The sequence below is a fragment of the Chaetodon trifascialis genome, chromosome 9 (genome assembly GCF_039877785.1).
Source record: "Chaetodon trifascialis isolate fChaTrf1 chromosome 9, fChaTrf1.hap1, whole genome shotgun sequence".
Lineage (NCBI taxonomy): Eukaryota > Metazoa > Chordata > Actinopteri > Chaetodontiformes > Chaetodontidae > Chaetodon > Chaetodon trifascialis.
This window is the reverse complement of record NC_092064.1, coordinates 12,082,494-12,107,881: the sequence shown is the minus strand read 5'-3', so window position 1 is coordinate 12,107,881 and position 25,388 is coordinate 12,082,494. Positions and strand designations below refer to the sequence as shown.

General features: G+C 43.1%; 1 protein-coding gene across 1 annotated transcript; it reads left to right on the top strand.

Moving 5' to 3' along the window:
- The first annotated feature begins 458 nt into the window (after positions 1 to 458).
- Positions 459 to 24,545, top strand: LOC139336026 (mitochondrial intermediate peptidase-like). The gene is made up of 19 exons (XM_070969875.1): positions 459 to 1,092; positions 1,247 to 1,420; positions 2,028 to 2,116; positions 2,280 to 2,363; positions 2,541 to 2,604; positions 2,703 to 2,885; positions 3,158 to 3,314; positions 3,572 to 3,620; positions 4,192 to 4,252; positions 4,340 to 4,392; positions 6,268 to 6,421; positions 6,591 to 6,668; positions 6,897 to 7,104; positions 7,999 to 8,108; positions 8,241 to 8,315; positions 8,655 to 8,771; positions 12,524 to 12,645; positions 13,729 to 13,802; positions 23,969 to 24,545. Exons 1-19 carry the CDS (start codon positions 946 to 948, stop codon positions 24,067 to 24,069), a joined length of 2,100 nt encoding a protein of 699 aa, XP_070825976.1. The 5' UTR covers positions 459 to 945; the 3' UTR covers positions 24,070 to 24,545.
- The last annotated feature ends 843 nt before the right edge of the window (positions 24,546 to 25,388 follow it).

The window sequence follows — 25,388 nt, the reverse complement described above, 5'->3', positions numbered from 1 at the left end:
ATTTGTCTCTCCATGCTGACCTCATCAGGTTTCAGCCCATCATTCACAAAGACTGAATAGTGTGGACCAAGCACTCTTCCAACTTAAAGCCACAGTTAAATAAAACAATAATAGATGCATTTGTATTGGTAGAGGCAAAGACTTTTTTGACATATTATAGTCCGAGTTCAGATTGTAAAATTAGGACAAAATTATTGGATATCTGCTTCCAATTGATTTATGTCAAGATTCACAGGATTTGTTCACCAATTTGTGAAAAATACTTACAGTAAGTACCGAAGTGTGGTTCTCATTATCGTGTTCAGAACATGTTGCAGGCCTGTACATAAATACCATTCTCACACAGCACATAGATATTGAGCTATGTGTTCGTATTTAGAAAATTAGCCTGCCTTTAGTGTGAAGGGCTTGGAAAATAAGTAGCTTCCGTCGTTTCTGTGTGACGTCATTGTGCGATTGTTTTTCGGTACCTTATCGCACTTTCGCCTGGTTTTATTTTTTTAAATAATTGTTATACAGCACCATTAGAAAAATAGAGCATTATTTCGTGTAATAAACGTAGTGACAAAACACTAATTTGCAATGAATATGGCTTCCTTCGATACGTATTTATATATGTAGTGTTATTTTTCACGAAAATACCACCTGCGACAGTCGTGCAGAGATAGCCAGTGAGCTAACATGTGAGCAGTTGTGTGTATTGGATGGACAGGTACGCAGCTTGACACATGAGAAAAATAAATAAATAAAAAAACAAGTTAGCGTTTACTTTCCCTGAAGAACAAGGTTTAGATTATATGAACGTTATTTACATTAGTTATTTCCATTTCCGGCTCGAACGAAGAGGCTAACTGAAGCTAAAGTTTAGCATGTCCTCTGTGAGCCACTGTCAACACTACAGGCTTCAGTAGACGCCAGCAGGACACACAGCAGGCTTAATACAACATGTCTGCGTGTAAAAGGCTGCTTTACTTTGTAAAGCACAGAAGCTTATGGACACATGTTCGGAGAAATGTCACAACATGGTCTCCTGTTGGAGCTGCTTTCAATGCCAAAACTCAAAGGAGGCTGAACTTGTTCGAGAAAAACGGGGTTTGTATTTGTCTTCAGTGTGTTGAGTGACAGCACTGCTATCAATGCGTACAGCCTCAGTGAAATAATGTAAATAGAGCTGGATCAGTTCTTGGTAAAAATGTCATGACACCCCCTGTGCGTGTGCGTGTGTGTGTGTGACCTCTGCTTTCAGGGCTTGTTTGGAGTGCCAGAGCTCAGCTGTCCTGCAGGTTTCCAGGTAGCCACAAAGGCAGCTCTCATCAACACTGAGCGTCTGGTGGAAAAGGCTTGTTCTTGTCCTCCAGGCGTTGAGACAGTCCAGTCTTTTGACCAGCTCTCAGATGGTTTGTGTAAAGTGGCTGATCTGGTGAGTTCAACACCCAAAATGTGCTAAAGCTTTGCATTGTAACAGGCTAATGATACCATTTCATAGATACCATACACTGTGGATATTCATGTCATGCAGCATTAGTACCCAGGTCGCCGTTTTAGGGGGTGGCGTCAGCCTCACGGTGAGTGCTGTGTACCAGAAAGAGGCTGAAATAGAATAAGATACAATAGAACAAGCTTTGTTTTCCCACCAGGCCATGAAATACGTCTTTGTGTTACCAGTGATGACAAAAGATGCATAAACAGAATCCAAAATATCAAACACATCACAAATCATCAATAACATATAAGCAAAAATGAATGAAAGTCCTGCCATGAGCATATTTTAGTTTGGTCAGTCCATTATTTTGATTATCATACAACAGATTCCTGATATATCTTGCTCTTCACCAGAGGTGTTCATTAGCAAACACATCACCTCAAAGTCAGTGTGCAGCATCTGATATAACCAAACGCCATATTATAGTTTCTGACCCCAGCGTCTGAACCTGTGCTGCTGCCCCCGACTCCTTTGTAGTGCGTTGAATGCTTCTTGTGCTCTCTGTAGAGTTGTAAGTAAATCGCAGTCTTCCTTCCTTCAACAGGCGGACTTTGTAAAAGTAGCACATCCAGATCCAAAGTTTCGTGAGGCTGCAGAGAAGGCCTGCATAGAGATTGGCACAGTTGTGGAGAAGTAAGAGAAAATATTTATTGATCTCACCTTAACAAACAAAAAAAAGAAAGCACGTTGCATTATACTGCTTACAAAACTGAGATAATGGTTAAAAGTCGCTTTCCTGCATGCAGACCATGAGTAGCATTCGATAGATATTCAGGTTTGCTGTTGTATGTTTCAGGCTGAACACTAATGTTGAGTTATGCCAAAGCCTAAAAAAACTGCTCAACAACCCGGACTTGGCTCAGCTGGACCCTGATACACGGTAATTTTGCAGTCATCTCATGTAGCATACACTCTGTTGTAGGTGTCTGAAGTAGGTGTTGAGGCTGCTGTGTGGATGTAGGATTTATTGTTTATCTCTTTCCACAATCATATGAAAAACGAATGACAAGATCTTGTCAAATGACGATGAGTTACTGACGTATTTCTGCCTTTCCAGACGAGTGGCGGAGTTGTTCATGTTCGACTTTGAAATCAGTGGAATTCATCTGGATGACAAACTGGTGAGGCAACATCAACAACATAGCACATGTTTTAATATATGTGATATATAATGTACAGTGTGAGGCGTTTACTGGACTGGCTGCCGTTGTCTCTGCAGAGGAAAGAGGCGGTCGCCCTTCATGTGAAGCTGTTGGATCTAAACAACGAGTTTCTGGTCGGCTCTCACCTGCCCAACAGGATCGCGAGGTCTTCCATTCCTGAGCATCTGCACGTGCAGTTTGCAAGTGAAGGAAGCTTCATCCAAGTCGGGGGATTGCATGCAGACTCCCCCGATGACTTGGTATGTGCTTTATTTGGTCTGAGTCACTGCAACATTTCACCCTTTTGCTCAGCAGGTGGCGCCTCTCCCATGTAACAGCTCATAGGGCTGGGATGTGAGGGCAGGTTGAAAATGATAGCAGTCCACTCTGTCCTGATCAGTAAACAGATCCTTTCAGAATGATTTTCGAGAGCAGTCTTGTTAATGACATTAGCAGATTGCTTGTTCTGCCCCTTTGCTGCTGTGCCTCTCTTTAAATGCCATGCTGTATCTGTCCTTTCTTCCACTCATAGGTACGAGAGATTGCCTACAGGATTTACCTCTATCCAAATGCAGATCTGATGGAGTGTCTGGAGGAGCTGCTGAAATGCAGATACAAACTGGCCAAACTGGTGGGCTACGAGTCGTACGGACACAGAGCCCTAAAGGGGACAATGGCCAAGACACCGGGTTAATATGTCTTTTTGCTTCAGTGTCAGCATGGTGATCATTAGTCTGTAATGTAACTAAATGGTTTGATGGAGAGAGGGTGAAAAGAGTCATTTTGTATTTGCATTATCTTTATATAATGATTTTAAACTAGAGACCAGATAATTCTCATTTTAGAGGTTTAATACAAGCTGAAGACATTTCCCTTTTCTGCACATTTGGAAAGGAGTCTCAGGTAGTTTGACATGCTGCAACCTAATTTTTCTTGCCCTTTGCAGAGACGGTGATGAGCTTCCTTCAGTTGTTAACAGACAAACTGTCAGACAGGTACAGTCTAGTCTCAACGCCTTTTGTCCAACATGTGAAAAAATTAACAGATCCAATATTCAATGTACATGGTTGAATCATGACCTGATTTCTGTTACATATGGTCTAAAGACTGGTGTGTCGTGAAATATGAAGTCAGTGCTTCCCTTTGTAGTTGAGCATGAGTTGATGGGCCATGTAACACAGCATGTTGTCCAGACGGCCATATTTCCTGAAATGAGTGACCGACAGACTTCCTGACTCTTACGGGCTTTGATTAGTTCTTGTCATGTTTCCATTGTTGATTCAAGGTCACAAGCTGTTTGTGTTGTTTGCATTTATCTCCTGTTTTCATGCACATGTGTTCAGTGCACTTGGAATTCCTCAAACATCCCAAACATATGCAAGTCAGGTGGACCCGAGACTCTAAAATACCTACAATTACGAATGTATGAGCCTGGCAGCCTGTCCTGGGTGTTTTCCTGCTTTCAGCCAAATGCATGCTGGGATAGCCCCCCAAATGTAAAGATAGGTGGGTAAATGGAATGAATGCCTGAAGTCAATTAGTTGTTTTTGTCTTTTTGTCTCACAGAACAGCCAAAGACTTTAAGATGATGAGAGACATGAAGAAAAAACTGAACCCTCGTAACTCGGTGAGTAACTTTTCACATATGACAATATCGTCGTGTCCTTTGTTTGATGTAACACGTAAATCAAACGCTCCCGGTGTGATGTTGCAGGAGCTCATGCCATGGGATCATCCGTTCCTCAGCGGTGTCTTGCGCGCTGAAAGGTGAGTAGCTGGTGTCTGATGAAACACATTTTTCAGCCTGCTGTCATTTGATAAAGTCATCTCGATCAGTATCTTTGTGCTGGTTTCAGATGCTTGTAATGTCATATTCCACCAAGGTGTAACTTGTTGTTGCGTCCCAGCTCATCCTCAGGTGTCAGCTGTTACAAAAGGTGTTAAGGGAGAAGCATGGGAGTTGTCTAAGTGTTCTAAGTGTACAATAGGATCTGGTATAATCCTGCTTCAGCCTGTTGATTTTCTTTTTCAGTCTTTGTCGCAGTGGCGTTTAATGTTTGGCCCTTAATCCCAGTGCGTTTCAGGCCCAGCGTTACTTACTCTATGGTCCTCCAAACAGAGCTGCCAGTGAATTCCACTGCAGTTTCCAGCGTCGACATTTGACACGTGGCTGCATTATTTGGTAAAATTGTCGCTCCTGAACATGAGGGACTACACATTTTTCCTCATCTGTTTGAGACCTCAACCCCGACGCCACGTCACTGAAACCCGTTTGTCTTTTCAGACTCGTTCAGACAGTGATCATCTTTGTCCTTCAGTAACTCCATCTGCAGAATCCAAGCTGCCACTTTCTGACTTCAGCTGTTATTATTAGTCCCTTTGAGTGTCTCCAACTTTTTACAGATGTCTGTTCTTAATGAACTGCACTTTTCCTTCCCAGCACACACCAGAGACTAATAACATGACGGGCCAAATGTTCCAGAGAAGTTTTAAGCAGATCTTTATGGCTGACATTATAGATCCCTCATGTGTCCTTTGGATTTAAGCAGCCACCACATTGTGTGTGTGTGTGTGTGTGTGTGTGTGTGTGTGTGTGTGTGTGTGTGTGTGTGTGTGTGTGTGTGTGTGTGTGTGTGTGTGTGTGTGTGTGTGTGTGTGTGTGTGTGTGTGTTACCATGTGTTGGTGACTGTTCCCAGAGCCTCTGAGGGGGAGTGGATCCTCGTCTCTCTCCTGCTGCCACAAATGTTCTTCTCCTGTTCGTGGTTTGGGGCTCTGCTAGTTGGCAGGAGATGCTCCAAGAAATTAAGAATGCAGTCTGATTGCATTAAAAAACGTTTTCCCCAGAGCTGCTTCTGTTTTCTGCTACACGAGTTTACACACACATAGATATACATACGCACACGTACAGGCATATAGACCCTAAGGCTGTTAATCTCTCTCACGAACGCTCATCACTGTGTCGTGCTTTTTCTCTTGATCACTCACTCAATCATTTTCTTTTTATCTCTGCTTTTCCATCAGTAGCTTTTTGAACTGGAACATCTTCAAACTGTATTGAAGTGGGCCACAGATCTGTGTGTGTGTGTGTATTACTCATGTTTTGGTGACATAAATCTGCTTATGCAGTCACATTGGTGGGACTTACCTTCCTTGATGAGGATAAAAAGCAAGTCTCCACAATGTAAATCATTATATTTTGGGGTGAATAACTGGGTCATGGTTAGGAAAGTAGTGGTTATGGTTCAGGTAAATCTCCAGGAAATGAATCTAATGTGTGTGCGTGCGTGCCTGTGTGGTAATCAGAGCCGTGCTCTGCAGCAGTCTGTTATTCGTCACTGATAATACACTAGATGTGGTGTTCAGCCTAAACAAGTGTTTTGGTTTGGTGGGCTTTATCTGAAGTGCCTTACAGCAGCATGGGTGGCCCAAGGACAAGAACAACCCTCCCAGAGCCCTGAGCCCCAGCAGTCTTATGGCAATAATGTGCTCAATTCAAATAGGCTGATAATTGCGATGTCTCAAAATTAACTTTATTAAGTCTTAAGTCTGCAATCAGAAGAGTCTTTGGGGACATGTAACCTCTATCTGTGAGGGACAAATGATCCATTCCTCTGTTCTGGTTTATGTTTTGCTCATGGCAGGTACAACATAGAGCCCAGTCTGTACAGTCCGTACCTGTCTCTGGGCGCCTGTATGGAGGGTTTGAACAACCTCTTCTCTCAGCTGTACGGCGTGTCCCTCATGTCCGAGCACCCCGGCGCTGGAGAGGTCTGGAGTGACGATGTCCGCAAACTGGTAAATGGCACGAATGGTGCAGAGTGTCCGGGCTTGTGCTGGTGCTTGGTGCTAAAGAGCCGTCAGTGCCTCTTTATGTTATGGGATATGATTTAATATATGTTGTTGGGTGATTTAAATACCGTATGTGTGTTTTAATGTGTGTTTATGTCTTTGTGTGCATTCCCAGGCTGTGGTACATGAGACAGAGGGACTGTTGGGATATATCTACTGTGACTTTTTCCACCGCTCAGATAAACCTCATCAGGTGTGATTACATACACAGTTTTTACAGGTTCATCTTGGTTTCTCCTCTGAAAATGGGCCTTTGTATTTTAAGATGGTCTTTTTATGTTACTCATCTCTTTTCTGTTCAGTTTTCAGATCAAATATTCCTTATAAAAGGTAATTAGACCAGACAAATCAAAAATTAATAACTTCTCTCTGATCTCGCCACCTCCTCCTCCTCCTCCTCTTCTTCCTTCTTCCTTCCCAGGACTGTCACTTCACCATCCGTGGCGGCCGCTGGTGCCAGGAAACGGATCAGTACCAGCTTCCAGTTGTGGTGCTGATGCTGAGTCTGCCCCAGCCCACCAAGAGCGCCCCCACCCTGCTCACTCCGGGAATGATGGAGAACCTCTTCCATGAAATGGGACACGCCATGCACTCCATGCTGGGACGCACACGCTACCAGCATGTGACAGGTGAGCAGATTACATAGAAATGACAAGCAGCCAAAAAGCATGATGGAGCCAGGCCTGTACACATGTGTCATTCAGTAGCTCCAGCAAAGGAAAGATAAAGCACAAATGTGGTGTGAGGTGATCCATGTTTGACATTTTATGGGTCTGTATCTTAAAGTGATGGCTATGCACTTAATAAAATGTCTCTAGTTAGAATTATGTTGTTACTATGCTGCAGCCAGCCACCAGGGGGGTGTCATGTCGTCCATCTGTATTGATACTGAGCTGTAGGTTATTCACTGCAGTATGGCCAATTGAAAATAAAGGGTAAATCTAATTACATGTAAAAGGATAGCTGCAGATTATCTTTGGCTACCAAGGCTGTCATTCGAAGCTGTTTCACCTGTCATATAAAGTTGATGGATATGTTCCCTCGTAATTCAAGATCTCCGCAGTATTTTTTTTACACTAATTACAGTATTCATTAACTCAACTTCAGGTTGTTTCTATAGTCGATATTGTGTCGATATTGTGATACACCTGTTTAGACGTGCTGAAGCTCACAACAGCTGCATTGCCACTAAACTAACGCGATCTTATTCACTTTTCATATCAGATGTTGCGCATGATATTACATTTAAACGTGTGGATGGTCAAAGGGACGGACAGTATTTGAAGCCTAAAATCAATGGACAATCCTGTTTTTTTTTTTAATTTCTGGGTGATATCAATACCTGACTTCCTCAATGCACCACAAATCTCATGAGTTCTTAAGAACCATCCTCATGAGATGCACAGAGCGAGCGCCGTGTCTGCACTGTCTGTGGATTGACCCGCACAGGAAGAATGAAGGCCACACCATCCTGTGTTTACATTTTTCGGTCTTCCATCTAAGCTCTGACATCTCTCCTCCAGGAACCAGATGTGCGACTGACTTTGCTGAAGTCCCCTCAATCCTCATGGAGTACTTTGCCACTGACTATAGAGTCATCAGCCAGTTTGCACGGCATTATGAGACCGGACAGGTACACCCACACCATCAGAATAAAGAGCTGTATGAAGACTATGCTGTCAAAAGCATTACTCAGTGGTTGTTGAGAGATATTTCAGTAATATTAAACAGTCAGTTTATTCTGTCTTTGTCATTATCTGTTCAGCCTCTGCCTGAGAGTATGGTGGCTCGCCTCTGTGAGTCAAAGAAGGTGTGCGGAGCTGCAGACACTCAGCTGCAGGTACGAGCTCACACACATCACTTACAAATAGAGATAAAAGTGTGTTTGACTTCTAATGTGTGATGAACAATCTGTCACTCATAATATTGAGTTTGTCACATATTGTGGGTTAAATTATTAAACCAAATAATCTTTTTTTTCTTGTCAAAGGCTGCTGGATTTGTGCTTGTATGTGTGATTACACAGTTCCATTGGACAGTTGTGACTTTTTATTTCTTAAAAAACTACTCAAACAGATTAATGAATTATCGGAACAGTTGGCGATTTATTCCAGCACAGCACACTTAAATGTCCAGACTGTGTTTATTGTCTCTTGATGCTCAGTCTGTGCTTTTGCAGATTTTCTATGCTGTCTTGGACCAGATCTACCACAGCAAACCTCAGAACCGCTCCACCACAGACATCCTGAAGGAGATGCAGCAGAAATTCTACGGCCTGCCTTATACGCCCAACACGGTACGCTCCCAGCTGCCTTTGTGCTGTTCAACACACCGCCTTTGACTTAGCGTCTTTCCAGCAGCTCGTCTCTGTAAGACTGTACCTTTGGGTCGATTACAGGATTTGAGGTTGATGATAATTTGGGGCAAGTTCTTTTGTTATGTCTCAGTTGATCACAAATGTGACTGAGGAATCCTTGTTGCTCTCTTTTCCCTTCCTCCCTCTCCTCCTCCTCTCTGGTTTTATATCTTTTACCCAGGCACAGCAGCGTTTAAGGGATTAAAGCCTTTTTTTTTTTTTTTGAAGCCCTGCTAAAATAACAAAGCAGAGGTATACTTTGAATGAGCCCTCCCTGGGGGAAATATTTGAAACTCTTCCTTCTGGTCCTTTAATGAAAAAAGCTCTCCCTTTACCCCGCTTTTTGCAGATGTGGGCGAGGGGATGAGGCCAGGAGGGAGAAGGGAATCAAGAACACAGTCATAATTTAGCCGGGAATGGCCTTCATAGAGCTTTTACTCGGGGCTATAATTATGTGGGGTGCCATCAGGAATAGAGATTACAGAACTGCTGTATATTCTCCTAAAACGTCAGCGTCCCGGCCAGCGCTGCTCCTTACTGGAGTCCTCCCACTCCTCTGCCCTGCTTTGTAGCTCCCTCTCCAGAGATTGTGGTTTATGTTATATAGTTTCCCACTGTCGCAGTCGTTCCCCTTCAACGTTTCAAACCACACTGAGAGCTCTAACAGACACTTTCGCCTCGGCGTGCACAGCTAACCACAGCAGGATCCTTTTCCCTCATCTGAACTCCGCTGAAACTGAGGATGATTGCAGCGCTTAGGTTTCCTGAATTGGATCATCACTGGATCAGAGCAAGTGAAAACAGATTTGTTTAGATCTTTCAATGACAGACTTAAACTTGTTTTCTTTTTTAAAATTGCCCTCTGTGTCTCTCTCTGTTCGCCCGTCCTCGTGGAAACACGGCTCAGGAAAAGTTTCCACATTAAAGTGAACATTTGAGTGGCTAATAGGTTACGGAGAGCCCCAGATTATAAACATTAGGGTGATACTGACATGTGTATAGTTTATAGAGCAGGGCTATCATTTCCCGCTGAGCGCAGAGTGAGAGCATCAGCTGTGAGTAACACAGACCACATGCTCGCTCTTGAGCCGAAGATAATATTTGGAAATAAATGGCAGAAAGCAAGATGCTCTGCTGGCTGTGTTGACATTTCTTGAATCTGTGATTCTTGGCCTGAACGATTTGGGGCCATGTGGTTGCTCCTCTCCTAACTGAGCAGTTTTTTAATGCGCGTTCAAGCACATATAATCCACGTTCTCCTGTGAAAGTTGCACCTCAGCACCACAAACAAAACCCCACGAGTTGAGTTTATGAGGAACAAAAAAAATGTCTTTTATCTCTCAAGAGGAGCAGAGAAAAAAGCCCACGCTGACTTTGCCTCCTTTGTGTGTAAGGATCAAAAGGATATCACGACATGTCACCCGCTCGCACTCACTCACAAAAGTTTATCATTTGATGTGAGGTGGAGGGATTGGAGACAAAGAGGAGCTTGGAAGTCTGAAAATCATTTTCGTGGCACGTTGTGACGAGTGTTTGAATCTCAGCAGATCAAACTGCTCTTCAGTAGATGCTTAATTGTTTCCTGAACATCAGCAGCCATCAACCAAAGTCAGAAAAACAGTCAAATCAAACAGTCTGCTGGCTTTTCTCATAGCTTTCAAATTCAAATTAAGCAACAAAAGAAAAACACAAAACTGCAGTCTCTTGACTTTTTTCAATATATCAGTTCATTTTGTTTGAATGCGTCAGAATAATCTTTTGTCAGCGTGTTCTGATCTTCCGTTTCATATGAATCTTAATGAACTCCAAACAGCTAAAACAGACTTCTAACTAACACGACCCAAAGCGCTGTATCGCTGCTGCGTTCAGCTGACAAAGCAAACTCGGTCAGCTGCAGCTTGCCCATGCCTTTCTGAGCCAGAGCTCCTCTCAGGAGTGCTATTTACTCTTATTAAAGTCACTGCGGCCCAGAAGAGTCTCGTCAAGCCGACACTTTGGAGCTTAAGCATTTTTAACGCTGTTGGACCACCCGGATCAGAGCATGGGGCTCTGTCCCATCACGCTGAAGATGAGCAGCCCCAATTTTAAGCTCTCAAACAGCTGTTTCAAAGTTTAGTACACTTTGTCATCCAGAAACATCATTTTGAAGGCATTTCTCAGGAAAGTGCGTGTTATGTACAGTTTTTATACGGTCTACCTCTGTCCTCAGTCTTTTATAGTCAAATGTAGACGCAGAGACAAAGATTAGGATTTCACAGTACCACCCTGTCAGCATAATCCAAACTAAAGAGACAGACTTTTAATCAACTTTTAGAATATCATTGCCATAGTTTCTTAAAGTATACCGTGCCTTATAAAAGTATGTGCTCAGGTCTCCCTTTAAAGCAAGATCTCGATTTTAGCGAGTCTTGCCAGATTAGTATTTTTGGATAAACAATAGATCACATGACTATGGGTAAAGTGAAAGGAGCTGCTTTGTAGTGAATTATCACCTGACACTGCTGTTCCTCTTATCTCTATGGAGGTCTTTAGCATCTTCTAATCCCCTGTTTTGGTTTTATGGCCCACAGCTTTACTGTTTACTGTCGATTTTTTTTTTCCTCTGCACCGAACAGGAGACAAAGTTAGTGGCCAGCTGGTGAACATAGTGGAGCATTAAGCAGCTTCATAGCCAGATATTTGCCCCTGGAGGTTAAATAAAAGTTATGTATATAAATGCAAAGTGAATATCAGGGTTAAATTCATCAGAACACTCCCAATATATGTTACCTCATAGCTGCTGCTCTTGTAAAGTTAGGTATAATAACTTTATGGTGATAATATGTCAACGTTGTGCTCACAGCTTTTTACTGCTGCCGCCAACTGGCCAAAAAAATCCACTTAATAACAGGAGTAGAAACAGCATTCTGCTTTTTAAGATGTTTTCATCATCAGAAGTCCAGAGATTGAAGTCACTGTAATCACCATGTACAGCAAAACACGCCGTTTTCTCTCAATCTGGTGCTGAAGCATCTGTGCACAAACACAGTACATACAGTAATTCGTCTCCATCTTTTGATTCAGTTTGAGTTTAAATCATTAACATGCTTAAAGTTATCATTATTTTTTATGTGGAGGTAGAGAGAGGCGTCTGCAGTCTGTTATGGTTTTGTTAACTGTGACAGCTGCTGTCTTCTCTAAATGGCTGAATGTTTGAGTGTTTGCCAGCTGAATTCCCCAGAGTCCCCGTTTGTAGAGATCATAAAAGAGCTCGTCTTTATAGATATGGAGAGGGGCCCCCTCAGGCGACTGCAGGAAGAACAGAGCAGAGGAGAAGGGGGCTTTCTACCATTTAGGAATTTCCATGTGTTGTCCTTTAAAGAGGGAGCCGGCAGGTTTGTTGGAGGAAAGGTGTGTTTATTCCATCAATATGATGACGTCAGGAAAGACATTAGAAGCAATTTAAACATTTCTTTAATTGATTCCCACTTCAATTTATTTCCAGTGTCAAAACTAAAACTGACGGAAGGTCGGCTCTGATTTAGCCGAGGTCATGGGACAGCTTCTGTGACGCCCGCCCTCTCCCACGCTCACTCACCACACACACTGTATCCCACAAAGTCATGACATTTTTCATTTATCAACCCTAATAGAAAGAGATAGAAGGTGAAGCTGGTAATGTTTTGGCTTCATTTTTTACATTTCCACTACAGGCATGGCAGCTGAGATTCAGCCACCTGATTGGTTATGGGGCCAAGTACTACTCCTACCTCATGTCCCGCGCCGTGGCCTCCATGGTGTGGAAACAGTGCTTCCTTCAGGATCCTTTAAACAGGTGAGACAGCTGCTTGCTTGCTCGAGCTTTTTTTTTTTTAGCACACTTAGTCATCAGAAAGCGTCTAATCATTTGATGGATGAATACAGTTTCAACAACTCAAGAAGAAAAGATTATCAGTGAATTTGATGTAACACAACACTGCGCAGCTTCCATATGCAGCTGGAACACACTGGGGGAACGGGTCTGATGGAGGTTACTATTGTGCATTTTACCATAGATTCTGTTTTTAATTTCATGACCCCGTCTGTGTTTACTGAACTGTGGAAATTGAGGTTACAAATTCAATAACAAACTATGAAATTGAGCAGGCAGAGAAAGTGCCAAAACATGGAAATCACTGATTTAACTATAGTGCATGACAATGGTGTCCAACAGTAGAAACCACGAGGCCACGAGCTACACTGAAAAGTTATCAATCACTCATTCAGCTCCTGTACTTCAGTTTCCACAGAGACGTGAGATCTGCTTTGATTAACCCACAGTCTTGATTCTCTCTACAGTCATTTGTACTCTTGTGTTCATGGTGGGAGAGTTAATTACCTGGTGTAAAGGCACGGCATAAACCTGTTTTGTGTTTCGCACGCTGAGACAGATGCCTCTTGACAGGCCGCCTTGTCTGGACACTGTTAAAGTCTCTGCTGCCTGACATTGAATATGACATTAATATGAAGCCCACGCTGGCTTGGCAGGTGCCTGCTGTAATTCACAGACTCCCACCAGCATCCACATTACCAGACCCTCCCTTATCACAAGTGTTTGCCCCCGGACGAAGCACAAAGGCTTTATTTTGAAAAACGACCCTATCTCCATCGAGTGGAGCCCTGCAGTGTTTTCCCTCTGCCTCTCTTCTCTTTCTGTTCTTTTCCTTTGCTGTCTCTCTGTTTTTATGTCTTCCCTTTCCCTCTAAGATTGTTTTAGTTCCACCTGCACTTGTCAGATCTCTGGTTCCTGTCACCTGTCTGCTGTGAACAGGCAGCTCAGGAGACTTGGCCCTGGGGTCCCAGGAGGGCTGACAGGGGAGAATACAGGTGTCTGTAACCGAATCTGTGTCTCCTCTGTGTTTGTCTATCATTTTGTCAGGGACATGGGTGAGCGTTACCGCCGGGAGATGCTGGCCCACGGAGGGGCCAAGGAGCCCATGCTGATGGTGGAAGGTAATTTACCACGTCTGTCCTCTTTTTTTTCCAACCCAAATGCTGAAAGAATCTTTTCACTTTCGCCCATAAAAGTCAGTAAAACACTTTATTTTATCGCCAGGTCATCTCAAAGTGCAGCTTTTAGGCCTCAGGTCCCCTTCCACTATTTTTGGACTCCCAGCTGACGTTTTGACCCTATGGCCTTCAGTCGTCCCCCTCGCATAGTATCACAGTTTAAGAGCTTTAGGATTCCCCAGAGTTCATCTCCAGGTTTCCTTCAGTGTAGGATTTAAAGTGTCAGTCCTTCCAGGAGCACCAGTGAAATCGGTTGTGTATAATTACTGTAACATAATGCTGTTGAATTGAATTTTTCCCACAGTCTCGTAGCATGAGGCAGAAAACCATCCTTGGTGGCAAAGTGTCCACACATAAAAATTAGATAATGAAGGTATTGTGAGCAAATTGCAAAAACAAACATATTTTCAGGATTACATCGGAAGAAGCAATAAAAATGTCATAATAAATAAATAATTACATACATAAAGGCAGAAAAACAATACATGGAAGCAGAAATTCACCTTTCTCCTGTTACATAGTGACGATGCATACGCAATTCAAAGTAACAGCATGAAAAAAGGGGGAAATATAACATTATCACTAATTATTTTGCAGAGATTTCACTTTTTTGATGGCAGAAATCCAAACATTTCTAGCACACTGTTATTAAGTCCCATGAATTCCTCTTATTGATATTTCCATTCCAGGTGTGTCAGGGAAAAATTTAAATAACCATTGGTTATGGTGAATGATGGGACTTTCCAGTCAAACCAGAAAATAACATACATTATTTTTTGGGTTGATTTTGCAAAGGAAGGATTGTCAGTCAATTGTAATAATTTGGAGCAACTAGTAATTTATCTATTAAGTAAGATTGGCAGGATTTCTCGAGGGCCATTACCGCCCTTTAACCTCACCGGTGAAGTATTGTGTTGCATCACCTGATCACCTGGAAGCTTGAGTTTGTCATCAGCTTGAAGCAGCTGTGAGTCCATTAGTCAGGCTGTAGCTGTAGGTGCTCACAGCTGCTGCTGCTGCTGTTGTGGTTTGGCCCACTCTGTGCATCTGCTCCCACAATGACACATATTTACCAGTTTGCCACACCTCCCAAGGTTTCTTATCTTTGTTTACATGAGCTTTGTGAACCCAGAGACGGAGCCAGTCCTGCTGTGGTAGGCTGCTGTAGTATAAATCGTCGAATCAGCTTCGTCTGGCAGCCGTTAACGCTCGCCCAGCCCTTTTCTGAGGTCATTTATTTGATCTGCGCTAAAAGCATGTTTACTAAATGACATTATGCTGCTTCTTTTTTTAAGCACGGAACAAATGCAGGAGGCAGGAAACACAGACATGGATGATTATGGGTTTCAAACCTAAAAACTGCTGACTCTGTAGGACTGAAAACACAGACTGGCGTGTAACCACTTCAGATCAGCTACATTTTTTAGCCATGCTAGCCATGGTTGATCCAGACTGAAATATGTCAACAACTATTGGATAGATTAAGATGAAATTTTGACTTTCATGATCCTCAGAGGATGATTCCTATTGATTTGGTGATTGCCTGACTTTGCCACTTGTCCAGTACTTTAATGACATTCCTGTCAGCCTCAGCTGTACTTTGTGTTTAGTGCTAATTAGCAAGCGTTAGCATGCTAACTCACTAAAGAGTGGTGAATATGATAAACAATATACCTGCTAAACATTAGCCTGCTAGCATTGTCATTGTGAGTATGTTAACATGCTGATGTTAGCATTTAGCTCAAAGCACTAATGTGCAGCCTCACAGAGCCACTAGCATGGCCATGAGCTCTTAGTCTTGTGGTGTGTCTTTCGTTTTTCTCCAAATTTGTAACCATCAAACTATAATTAATCGAGTTATGTGCTTCTAGTGGAAGCTGTGGCAAATAGAAAACGACTTCCTCCTGCTGTCCTCTGCCTTCTCTTTATCTTCCCATGACTTCCTCCTTCGTGGAGCAGTCACTGTGGCATGTCTGGGCAGGACAACAGAAGAGGAGGTGAGAGGAGGGAGAAGAGAGAGGGAGTAGTAATATCAGGTGACATTTGGGAGTGTACTGTAAATCTCTCCCTCAGGGTCACCTCCTCCCTGCTCCTTTGGATTGTCCTTCTGACAGCTCCAACCAGGGCTGCACCCAGCCTCTGAAATTACAACCACCAACAGATCAGATCCTGGTTATTAAATCTACTGACCAATTAACTGCTGTTGAACCGACAGTATTTGCTTTTATGGCTCCCTTTGAAGTGAATGCTACTCTAATTATAGGCCAAGGCCCTGTGTGCACCGTGGTTATCAGGGTCATATTGATCCCTCTGGCTGTCTCTCCCTGCCATAAGTCATTGTTCAAGCCTGTAAAAATGTTTCCTATGGAATAATACCTAAGCAAAATAAATTAATTTTTAACAGAAAATGCAGATCAAATTAAAAGAGCCTTGAAATGACGAGATGTGTCGTTCCAGTTTCACATATTTGGCAGTTTTCTGTAATAAAGTTTGCAGTGCAGTTTCACTTTGTGCACCAGCATTCATGACCTGATTTATTTTTATTTTTATTTATGATCATCTCAAACGTCTTTCTTTCTTTCTTTACTTCTGTCTTTCATAATCATAAAACGTATTCCATGTCTGGAGAAATGCTCAAACTAAGGTAAAACATCTCCACATTCTGAAAGGACACTCGTCCAGCAGCCTTGCCATTTTGATGGCTACATATGTCCTCATAATTTACTTTAGCATCATGAAAGCCGTAGTCAGAGTTATAAAACTGCATCAGCGCATGTGCTGAAACATTTAGCGTTTCGCCATTATTTGCTATGGGGTTGAGAGGTTCATAGCGACCATCTTGAATTCCTATCGGGGAATGGAAAAGGATTTTGAAGAGAATGAGAAGGGCTCTTTTATGTCTAAAGCAGTATTTAGGCCAGAAGAGACCACAAGACTAGAGGAAGGACACAGGATCCAGATCCAACCATTACACATAATCCTTTCAAACAAAACCCCTTGTAAATGGAGGTGTGTAACATTTCCCTGCTATCCCCTTCAGCGAGGTGGTAGAGGGGGCACGCAGGGAACCGGAGCAGACCCAGCAAGGCTAATCAGAGGCCAGTCTTTATCTGCGTGGCTCCCTGCCCACTACTGGATGTTTCCCAGGAAAGGACGGTGTTGAAATGTAAACCCAGGCATTAAATCCAGGCCAGCAGCATCAGGACTGAGTGAGCGAGTCAGAGGAAAAGTGAGAGTAAGAGGGAAGTGAAAGGTGATCGACTGACTGAACTGAAGCTCGGCTCCTGCTACAGAGAGGGCTTTCATGGCCCAGACGGTTCCCATAGCCCCGACCGCCGAGCACAGAAAATGGATCTACTTGGACTCGGTAGCCGAGTCTCGGGACCCTGATAGTTCTTTGTCCAGAGGCAGCCTGACTGAGTAAGACAAGGCAAATTCATTTGTATAGCACAATTCATACATCAGGCAATTCAAAGTGCTTTACAGAAGCATAAAAATACATTAAAATCATACATTTCAAAGAAAGAAAGAAAGAAAGAAAGAAAGAAAGAAAGAAAGAAAGAAAGAAAGAAAGAAAGAAAATACATTTATGTTCTTATGACTGCGTGCATAGTTGTTAATAAACCCCAAGAGCGCAGTGGTCTGCACAGTCCCACAGCACATTTGTGACAGTGATGTATGGTTCTGTCAGAACAGGAGAAGATTGGATTTCACACCTCAGATGTAACGCAGCAAATAATTAATATCAATTTATAGCTTTTACTTAAGAGCAGACATGATTTGTGATGAAATTAATCTTTTTAGTGGTCGATACAGCCCAGGTTCAGAGGGAGCTGTCGTATCCTTGACTGAGTGCCTTTCTATGACCGCAGCGCTGTGAAGAAAAAAGTCATAAAAGTCCTGTAACATTCGAAGAGGTACTCATCATCGCCGTAGACACAGATGGCAATTTGTTGTAGCTTTTATGTGATGGAAATCCAGCCAAATGGATGAATTTCAAATAAACATGGCAGTTGCAGAAATGCATGCTAACATGATCAGTTTCACATGCTTCTAACATGCTGATGTTTAGCGGGTGTAATGTTTACCATATTCAGTTTATCATGCCAGTTTTTGCTAATTAGCGCTGAACACAAAGCAGAGCTGAGACTGATGGGAATGTCTGCAGTTCTGCAGGCATTTGGCCATAAACCAAGTTACCAGAGAAATTAAATTTTTATAGATAATTAGGGAAAGTCACCAAAGTTATTACAATTCACCCTTAGGGCGTCATGAATAGCTTCACCAAATTTCCTGCCAATCTAACCAGAAGTTGTCAGAATATTTCACTTCAAAGCACAAGAATGAAGCTCATGGTGGCGCGAGAGGAAGTCAGTGGATAATCAAAGTCAGTAGGATTCATCCTCTGACGGCCATGAATGTGTGACATACTGCTTGCGTGGCTAACCATCTGTTTGCATAAATACCATTAGATGTGAGGTACATACTTTTTATAGTCTCACTGTGGACATTAGGTTGCATAAATCTGATTTCTGCACTTTAATGCAGATTAATGTCATGCTGCTTTAGGTGGAGATTTTTTCGTACATTAAAACAAAATTGAAGTTTTTTTCTGTTTTGTTTTGTTAAGGCGCGTACCCAGCAGCTTCCCAGTGCAATGTTTGTCATCACCCTTGTCGTTCTTGCATTCTGGGCCTGTCTTAAGTGCTGTTTGTAGAAGAAGCTTCCTGAACTTCAAAGGTGTAATTACAGAGGCAGCGAGCCTCAGGTTCGCCTCCAGGTTTGACAGAGGTAACTGCTTTTCACACCTCGACATGTTTCGAATGGTTATGAGCTGCGGCTGAACAGCTACTGAAGCACGCAGAAATGTGTTTTGAAATGCGTGAGCATCAAATCTGATCTGATAGAGCTGCATGAATATTGTTTCATGCACATACTGGGAATATGACGCCACAGAGGTAATGAAGTTGAGGCTGAGCTGTGAGCTGCAGTTTGTTTGTTTTAAACGTGAAACGTGGCATACCGCAGCTCGCTCCAAGTTGCAAGTGGGTGTAATTGGCCTATAAAAGCAGCCAATTAAATCATGAAAGAACAGAACATAGCCAAGCCCATGGGACTGGGATCAATAGCTCTTATAAAACAACCAGTTTGAGCTAAGCCTTTGAGCGCCTAAAGACACTTGCTGGCAGTGCTGATCAGTGCTCATCGAGCAGAACGCAGGTACAAATAAAAGTGCTTGCTGCACTTACTTTCAGGGAGCCCGGAAATGAATATAGTGTGTTTAATAGAAAAGCTGTGCTACTCGACTAACGATCAAAATTAAACCCATATTTTGTCTAACGTTTTTTAGAAGAATGTCGGTCATCAGACAGTTGACTCGCGATTTCTTTATCTGTGACAGAAAAACTCTTTGTAGGCGGTGACTCAGATGTTTGATAAGTTGAGCCAGCAGTAGCTGCAGCCGGGGCAGCAGTTCTGAAGTATTTCTGCTGAGCTCTTGTCCCTAGAGCTGTCATTAGCAAGGCTCAGAGCTGTTAGCCAGCCACAAAGGTCTTCATTTGACTGATACCCATCGCCCACCACCCTTTAACTAAATAAATGGTTCTGTGCAAGCTGTGTATGTTCTCCTGTGAGAGATAAAGCTCTGTTTACTTGAAGGAATTTATTCTCTCTCTGAATGTATGTAAGTGCAATTGGAGAGAAATATTAGTGCTTGCTTTAGCGATCAGAGGGCGATCACTTGGATTTACATGTTTAGTAGCTCTTCTGAGCGAGTGGAAATAGTGGAAAAGCCAAGAGCTGCATTTAAGGTCGCTGTCCATATAAAATGAGTTTCCATTCCTCAATGGAAAGAATTCTCTCTGATCTGTATTGAGAATATAACTATTTCAGACCAGAAGATGAAGTGGAGGGTCTGCGATTTGAACGTACCCACCCCAGCCTTGAAAAGCTGGGCGGGCGTAGAGAATGAGTGGTGCACTTTCCTTCTCCAACAAGTGCTCCTGAAGCACCCTCGAGCAACGATACTCCACCGCCAACAGCTCCAGCGGGGCTGTTCAGTGGCCAGTATGTGTGCGTAACTGTAAGGCAGGATTTGGTGCATTCTTAATCAGCAATTTGTCGTCGAGAAAGAGCCGCTGTTTAATCTTAAAATACTTCGTTCGTGATGTGTCTGCCATTTTACACTAACTCTGCTGGCCAAATTGGCGAACGCTGCAGGCCCTGAGATGGCTGTAATGGGTAGAATCCTCGTCCCTCAATGGCTCTGTCAGTGCCATTATGAGGGGAAATGGAAACTCTTAAATCCGAGATGACTCACATGGCAAAGCCCCTGTCCTAAGGCTTTCCATACAATGGACACAAAGCACGGCCTATGTTTAGTTTGGCTCTGGTTTTCCTCTGTGCGTCGCCAAGGCTGAGCGTATGTCTCTGCCCACCGTGATGCTGTCAAGCACGCGGGGAGACCGGTGCTGTATCTGTGCTGTGGCAGGGTCCTGTTGCTGTCATGTGGCTGCTTTTTAGGACATGTTGCTGTTGAATTGTCATTTGTCAAAGCTTCGGGCACCACAAATAGAATTCTAATCACCTCCGTTGTGTTTGGGTGGAGGAGGAAATCTCTAAACCTGAACAAATAAAACTAGTTTCATGGCTGAATACTGCTGAGTGTGAGTGTTTGTCCATGGAATGAGTAATGCCATCCAAATTAATCCACTGTCTTGGTTTGTATGATGGTAGAAGTCGAGGGCTTTCTGCACACACCGCAGTGATTCATGCTGTCGTTGACCCTGCGTGGACTCCATCATTTCTCTGTGTGGTGCAGTGCTTACCTTCTCATAGTGCACTGATTGTACGCCGCCGCTCTGTGTTGTCAGACTCGGCTCCACCTCCTTGTGTGCACGTATAAAAGCAGCCTCTCAGATCAGATACTCCTCCGCTGTGTTGTTATGACTTTGAGTTTATCTGTGCATTCCTCTCAAACTCTCCCAGGGATCTGGGCTGAGAAAAGACTCACTCTTCACTGCGTATTGTTGCGCCCCTCTTCATCTACTGTCGGCCGCTGTGTGAGACCCAGGTGCTGACACCCCGAGCTGCTGGTGATGAGAAGCCGACGAGGGCGCTATTGTTTACCTGACTTTACCCTTTCCATCTCGCCCTCTCTTTCTCTCCCCTCCTCCTCTCCCTCCACCTCTCTCATCACTCTTGTCAAGTTAACCTTGCTTGTTTAACACACTAACCTGTGGCAGGCGAGGCTCCAGACATCAGATCCCCGCCTGCATACACAGTCAGGAAATGACATCTGTTAGAGAAAGTGCTGCTGACGCTGCAGACAGAGTATAGAGAGCTCAAATTGTAGCTGAACCCACAGCTGCGTCTGAACCAAGTAAACAAGTGTCATGTCAGAACATGTGTGTACCTGCGCGCTTGTTTCTTACACTTACACTGATGTCGTGACGGGGAGGGGACTACCTCTGGCAACTCAAAAGATTTATGCAAGGATCAGTAAAATATCTCATCCACGTGTAATTGTTACCATGCATTTTGGTAATGGTCAAATCCCTGAGTTTTTTCACGGTAACAGAGTGTTTCTCTTGGTCACCCGTCAGTGGCGACACAGGACACACCAGATGAGAGAGTGAGGAAGTTAGTTGGCGAACGTGACTAAACGAAACATAAATAAAATTTTGATACATTGTTTCATATAAGCCACATTTGGTGAAATGAAAACACTCTACTTGATACATTATTACACCGTCTGTATCATTTACTTACTTAAAGTCTCTGCTTGTCCAGTTGCTACTTATTAGAAAAACGAAGCATTCAGCATGTTCACTTTGTCATTATGAGCATGTTAGCGCTCTGCTGTTAGCATCCTTAGTACAGAGCTGTTAGTGTGGCTCTGGACACTGAGTCTGCTGCTTGAAATACATCCACTGAAAAATGGATTTTTCTTCTTGTTCCTGCAGTTTAACGTGTGTGCAGAATGGTGTGTGTGCAGAGTTTGACAGTAGAAAGTGGAAAATTTGTAGGTGGTCATTGAAATTACAGTTGGAAGAGACAGGCCTATGAGCATAATTTGACATCAAATCCATATCAGACACAAATTATTACTTAAATCAGAGTATTTTATATACATCTTAAAACATGTCTGGAGGGGATCTTTATTTGATCTGTTAAAAATCTTTTATATTTCAAATGGATTGATCCCTTCCTCACGTTTGTTTGCTGTTTCCTGGCTTCGAAATGAGCGAGTATTAAATAATATTATTACAATGTACAATCAAAGTTAATATGAACAGCAGGTAAAATACAGTATTAATATACATTGATAGCAATGGGTGTGAAGAAATTCTGTAAACTTGATTTTCAGCAGTTGCACAGTTTAAATGTGGTGATAAAGGGAAATTTTTGGTTTAGGTACCTTGAAATTGCTTGAAAAGTGCCTGAATTTTACTCTTAAAAACACTGATGTCCCGTGCGTATATTTAGCTGAACATGTCCCCTTTCACCTCCGACACCATGACGTCGTCTTGGACTGAAATCCAGGATTGAAATTACAATACTTAGGCACTTTTCTATGACAGTTGTGTAAATTGTATTTCCTTACAATGCCAGCTCTCTGACGATGGATTTAAGCGTAACTTGATAAGCTGGCCTCAATATCCTCTCTATTAACGCCTTGTAATGCATCTTGAGCTGCTCATACCGTTTTGGTCTCCGCTTTAAAGGGGCCGTCAGACGTCAGCGTTGGTCACAGCAACAACATCCCGCAGCTCTTTAATTTGGCCTGTCATTTATGGTTGGAAATCATGGCTTTCATGTGGCTGCCTTGTTCCCAGGGATGCAGGGGCCTTGTGGTTGTGGTGTGTTTGGGGACCCCTGCATGTTGGTATCATCTTGTAGCCAAAGGGCAGGGTGCAACTGGTGGGTAAGAGGAGATGATAATCCCTTCTCTGGTGCTCTCAGGCAAGGCCATTCACTGCAGGCTGGCAGTCAGCGTCTACCTGCTGAGCCAGTTTCAGGATGGCAGCGACCGAGACTCCCCGTGCACGTCTGTGCGTGTTTGACCGCCCTTATCTTGCTGCGTGTCCGTGCGTTCAGGATCGCTGTGTGAAACTCTTTGCATCTCAGTTCATGTGTGCCTGTGCAGACATGCTTGTGTTTGAGTGTGTGTGTGTGTGTGCGCGTTGGAGGTGACCGACGCAGGAAAGAGGGGGAGGGGGCCTATTTACATTGGCAGCTACACAAGGGGAAATGAACTGACTTCAAAGCGGGCGTGCAGCTGAATTGTAAAGTGAGCGAGGGAGTCCTCCACGCATGAGCTGGCAGACAGGCTCTCAAAACACAAGCAGACATTCCCAGGGCCTGCTCGCCGGCTGCACACTCATATTTGCTCTAGGGCACTGCTCACAGGCTGGTGTATCCACGCTGTGTGAGTGTGTGACATCCCATTTAAAGCACTATAAATGTGGATACCAGGATGCCTTTTGTGAAAGGCAGGAGTGGAAGATGTTGAGAACTTCATGGCCGTGTTTTACGACATGCAGTCTGTTGGGTCATATCACCATCTGAGGCCTGTTAAAGGTATCTGCAGAGCTGTTCTCTGAGTTTCAGTGCAAGAAGGAGAATGTGTGAGGGGGCAGAACAAATGATTGGATATAATACATTTATACTAGTCTTATAATTTTACTCATTGGAATGCAACTTTGCCCTGACTAAACACAAGAAAATACAAGATGTAAATGTTAAAAATAAAACCATCCTTAAAATACATTATACTCATGATGAGGACATTGCAGGGGAACTGCAATTAGAGCAGAAGTCTCAGGAGTGGCAGCCTGTATCCATACATATAATTGGATTTCAGCTTAATTCGGGATAAAAATAGCATGTGCTTCAAAAGATTCCTTAACTTTTTTGGTTTGGTTGGGGGTTTTTCGCCTTACAGTGTCTGTTTTGTAAAACCACTGCAGTGGCTTCGTCTTAAATTCCAAAAAAGCCGCACGTTTCCTGTCAGATTGAGGTGAGATGGAGTGAGAGATAATAGCCAGAGACAGACATGCGTTGGACACACACCCTAAAACCTGCTGCTTTGTGTTTTTGTGTGGCAGGGATGCTGCAGAGACGGCCCACCATTGAGGACTTTGTGGATGCACTGGTGTCTGAGCTCAACCCCAACTTTGAGACCTTCATCATGGACTCTGAAAGCTGAAAGTCGCCCCATGGCAGCACGGAAAACCTACTTGAACCTTCACAAGGCAAAGAGAGCACTGATGATGCAGGGCTGAACGGTCAAAGACCTGGTCGGTCTGTCTGGAAATGAAGTGTCAGCATTTTATATATTGTTGTCTCTCTTAAAGTCACATTGACTTATTTGATATATTTGGCTAATTCTGCTGTTAATATAAGGTAATATGGTAAGAATAAAAGAGTTGCTACCAAACCCTCCTGATTATGTCTAAATATCGATTGTCCTGATGCTCTGGACTCCCATGTGTCAGCATGCATGACTTCACAGTAACTGACACATACTGTTGGTTTAATATCATAAAAACATTTTGAGTTTGTACATGAGCTTTTTTTGTCAGCACTGAACTTTAAGATTAAGACAATGTGCTCTAATGTAACATCCCTATAATTTTCTATTAATACATTAAAAATAAAGTTCAGATTTTTGTGTTTTTCATCATTTGGTTTGCTTTTATTCTCATTAATTCATTCATCCCACAGCTAGTTTACCCCGTTAAACATCCCTTTTCAGCTCACACACCAGCACAACTTTGTTTTTTCCTGATCAAATCAGCATGAGGAAGAATACTTAATCTGCTCTTCCTGTCATGTGGTCATTGTTTAGGCTTTAAATTAATACCGCTCCATCTGTTTTGTCTGTCAGGAGCTTTGAGGGGGAAGGAGGAGGAGGAGGTCAGAGGGAGAAATCCAGCACTTTGTGTCGAGAGATTTCAGTCACTGTGGTCATATAATTTGATATACATCATCTTAGCTGTTGTAGCAGAGTGTAGAACCATAAGTCAGCTGTATTAATATGGAAAGTTAGTATTTACTATTTAAAAAAATCAGTACTTTTTACTTCACACTGTGCCAAAGCTGCTCAAACATCACATTAAAGCAGAGCCTCTTGCAGTTTGGTTTCTAAAGGCGTTTTTCACAGTTCATACAATCTGCTCCACAGACTGTGTGTTTCAACAGATGCGAGCAGCTGCTCCCAGCAACAATGTCCTTGCATGTCCAGCTCCGATACGAGACCCGAGGCAGGCAGCGAGGAGCAGCTTTGCACAGTTATTGAATGTGTGAACACGCCATCGGAGAGAGAGACAGCGAGCTGGGTGGCTTGAACCACACAGGGGCTGCAACACAGTCTCCAACATGATACATACTGTCATTTCAGGTGTTTTTTAACGTTCCTGGTTTATTTCCAGTTGAACCTGAGGCATGTTTAGATCAGCACAGACTGTGGCTGCACTTCAGTTGAATTTAGAAAGTGTTCGTAGAGATTCATTACACTTAAAGGGG

What these genes read in the sequence shown, in the direction of transcription:
- LOC139336026 (XM_070969875.1), top strand. Translation starts at nt 946, where the DNA reads ATGTCTGCGTGTAAAAGGCTGCTTTACTTTGTAAAGCACAGAAGCTTA. An exon ending in ATTGGCACAGTTGTGGAGAA is followed by an intron (nt 2,117 to 2,279) that starts GTAAGAGAAAAT and finishes TGTATGTTTCAG; the next exon opens with GCTGAACACTAATGTTGAGT. An exon ending in CAGCTGGACCCTGATACACG is followed by an intron (nt 2,364 to 2,540) that starts GTAATTTTGCAG and finishes CTGCCTTTCCAG; the next exon opens with ACGAGTGGCGGAGTTGTTCA.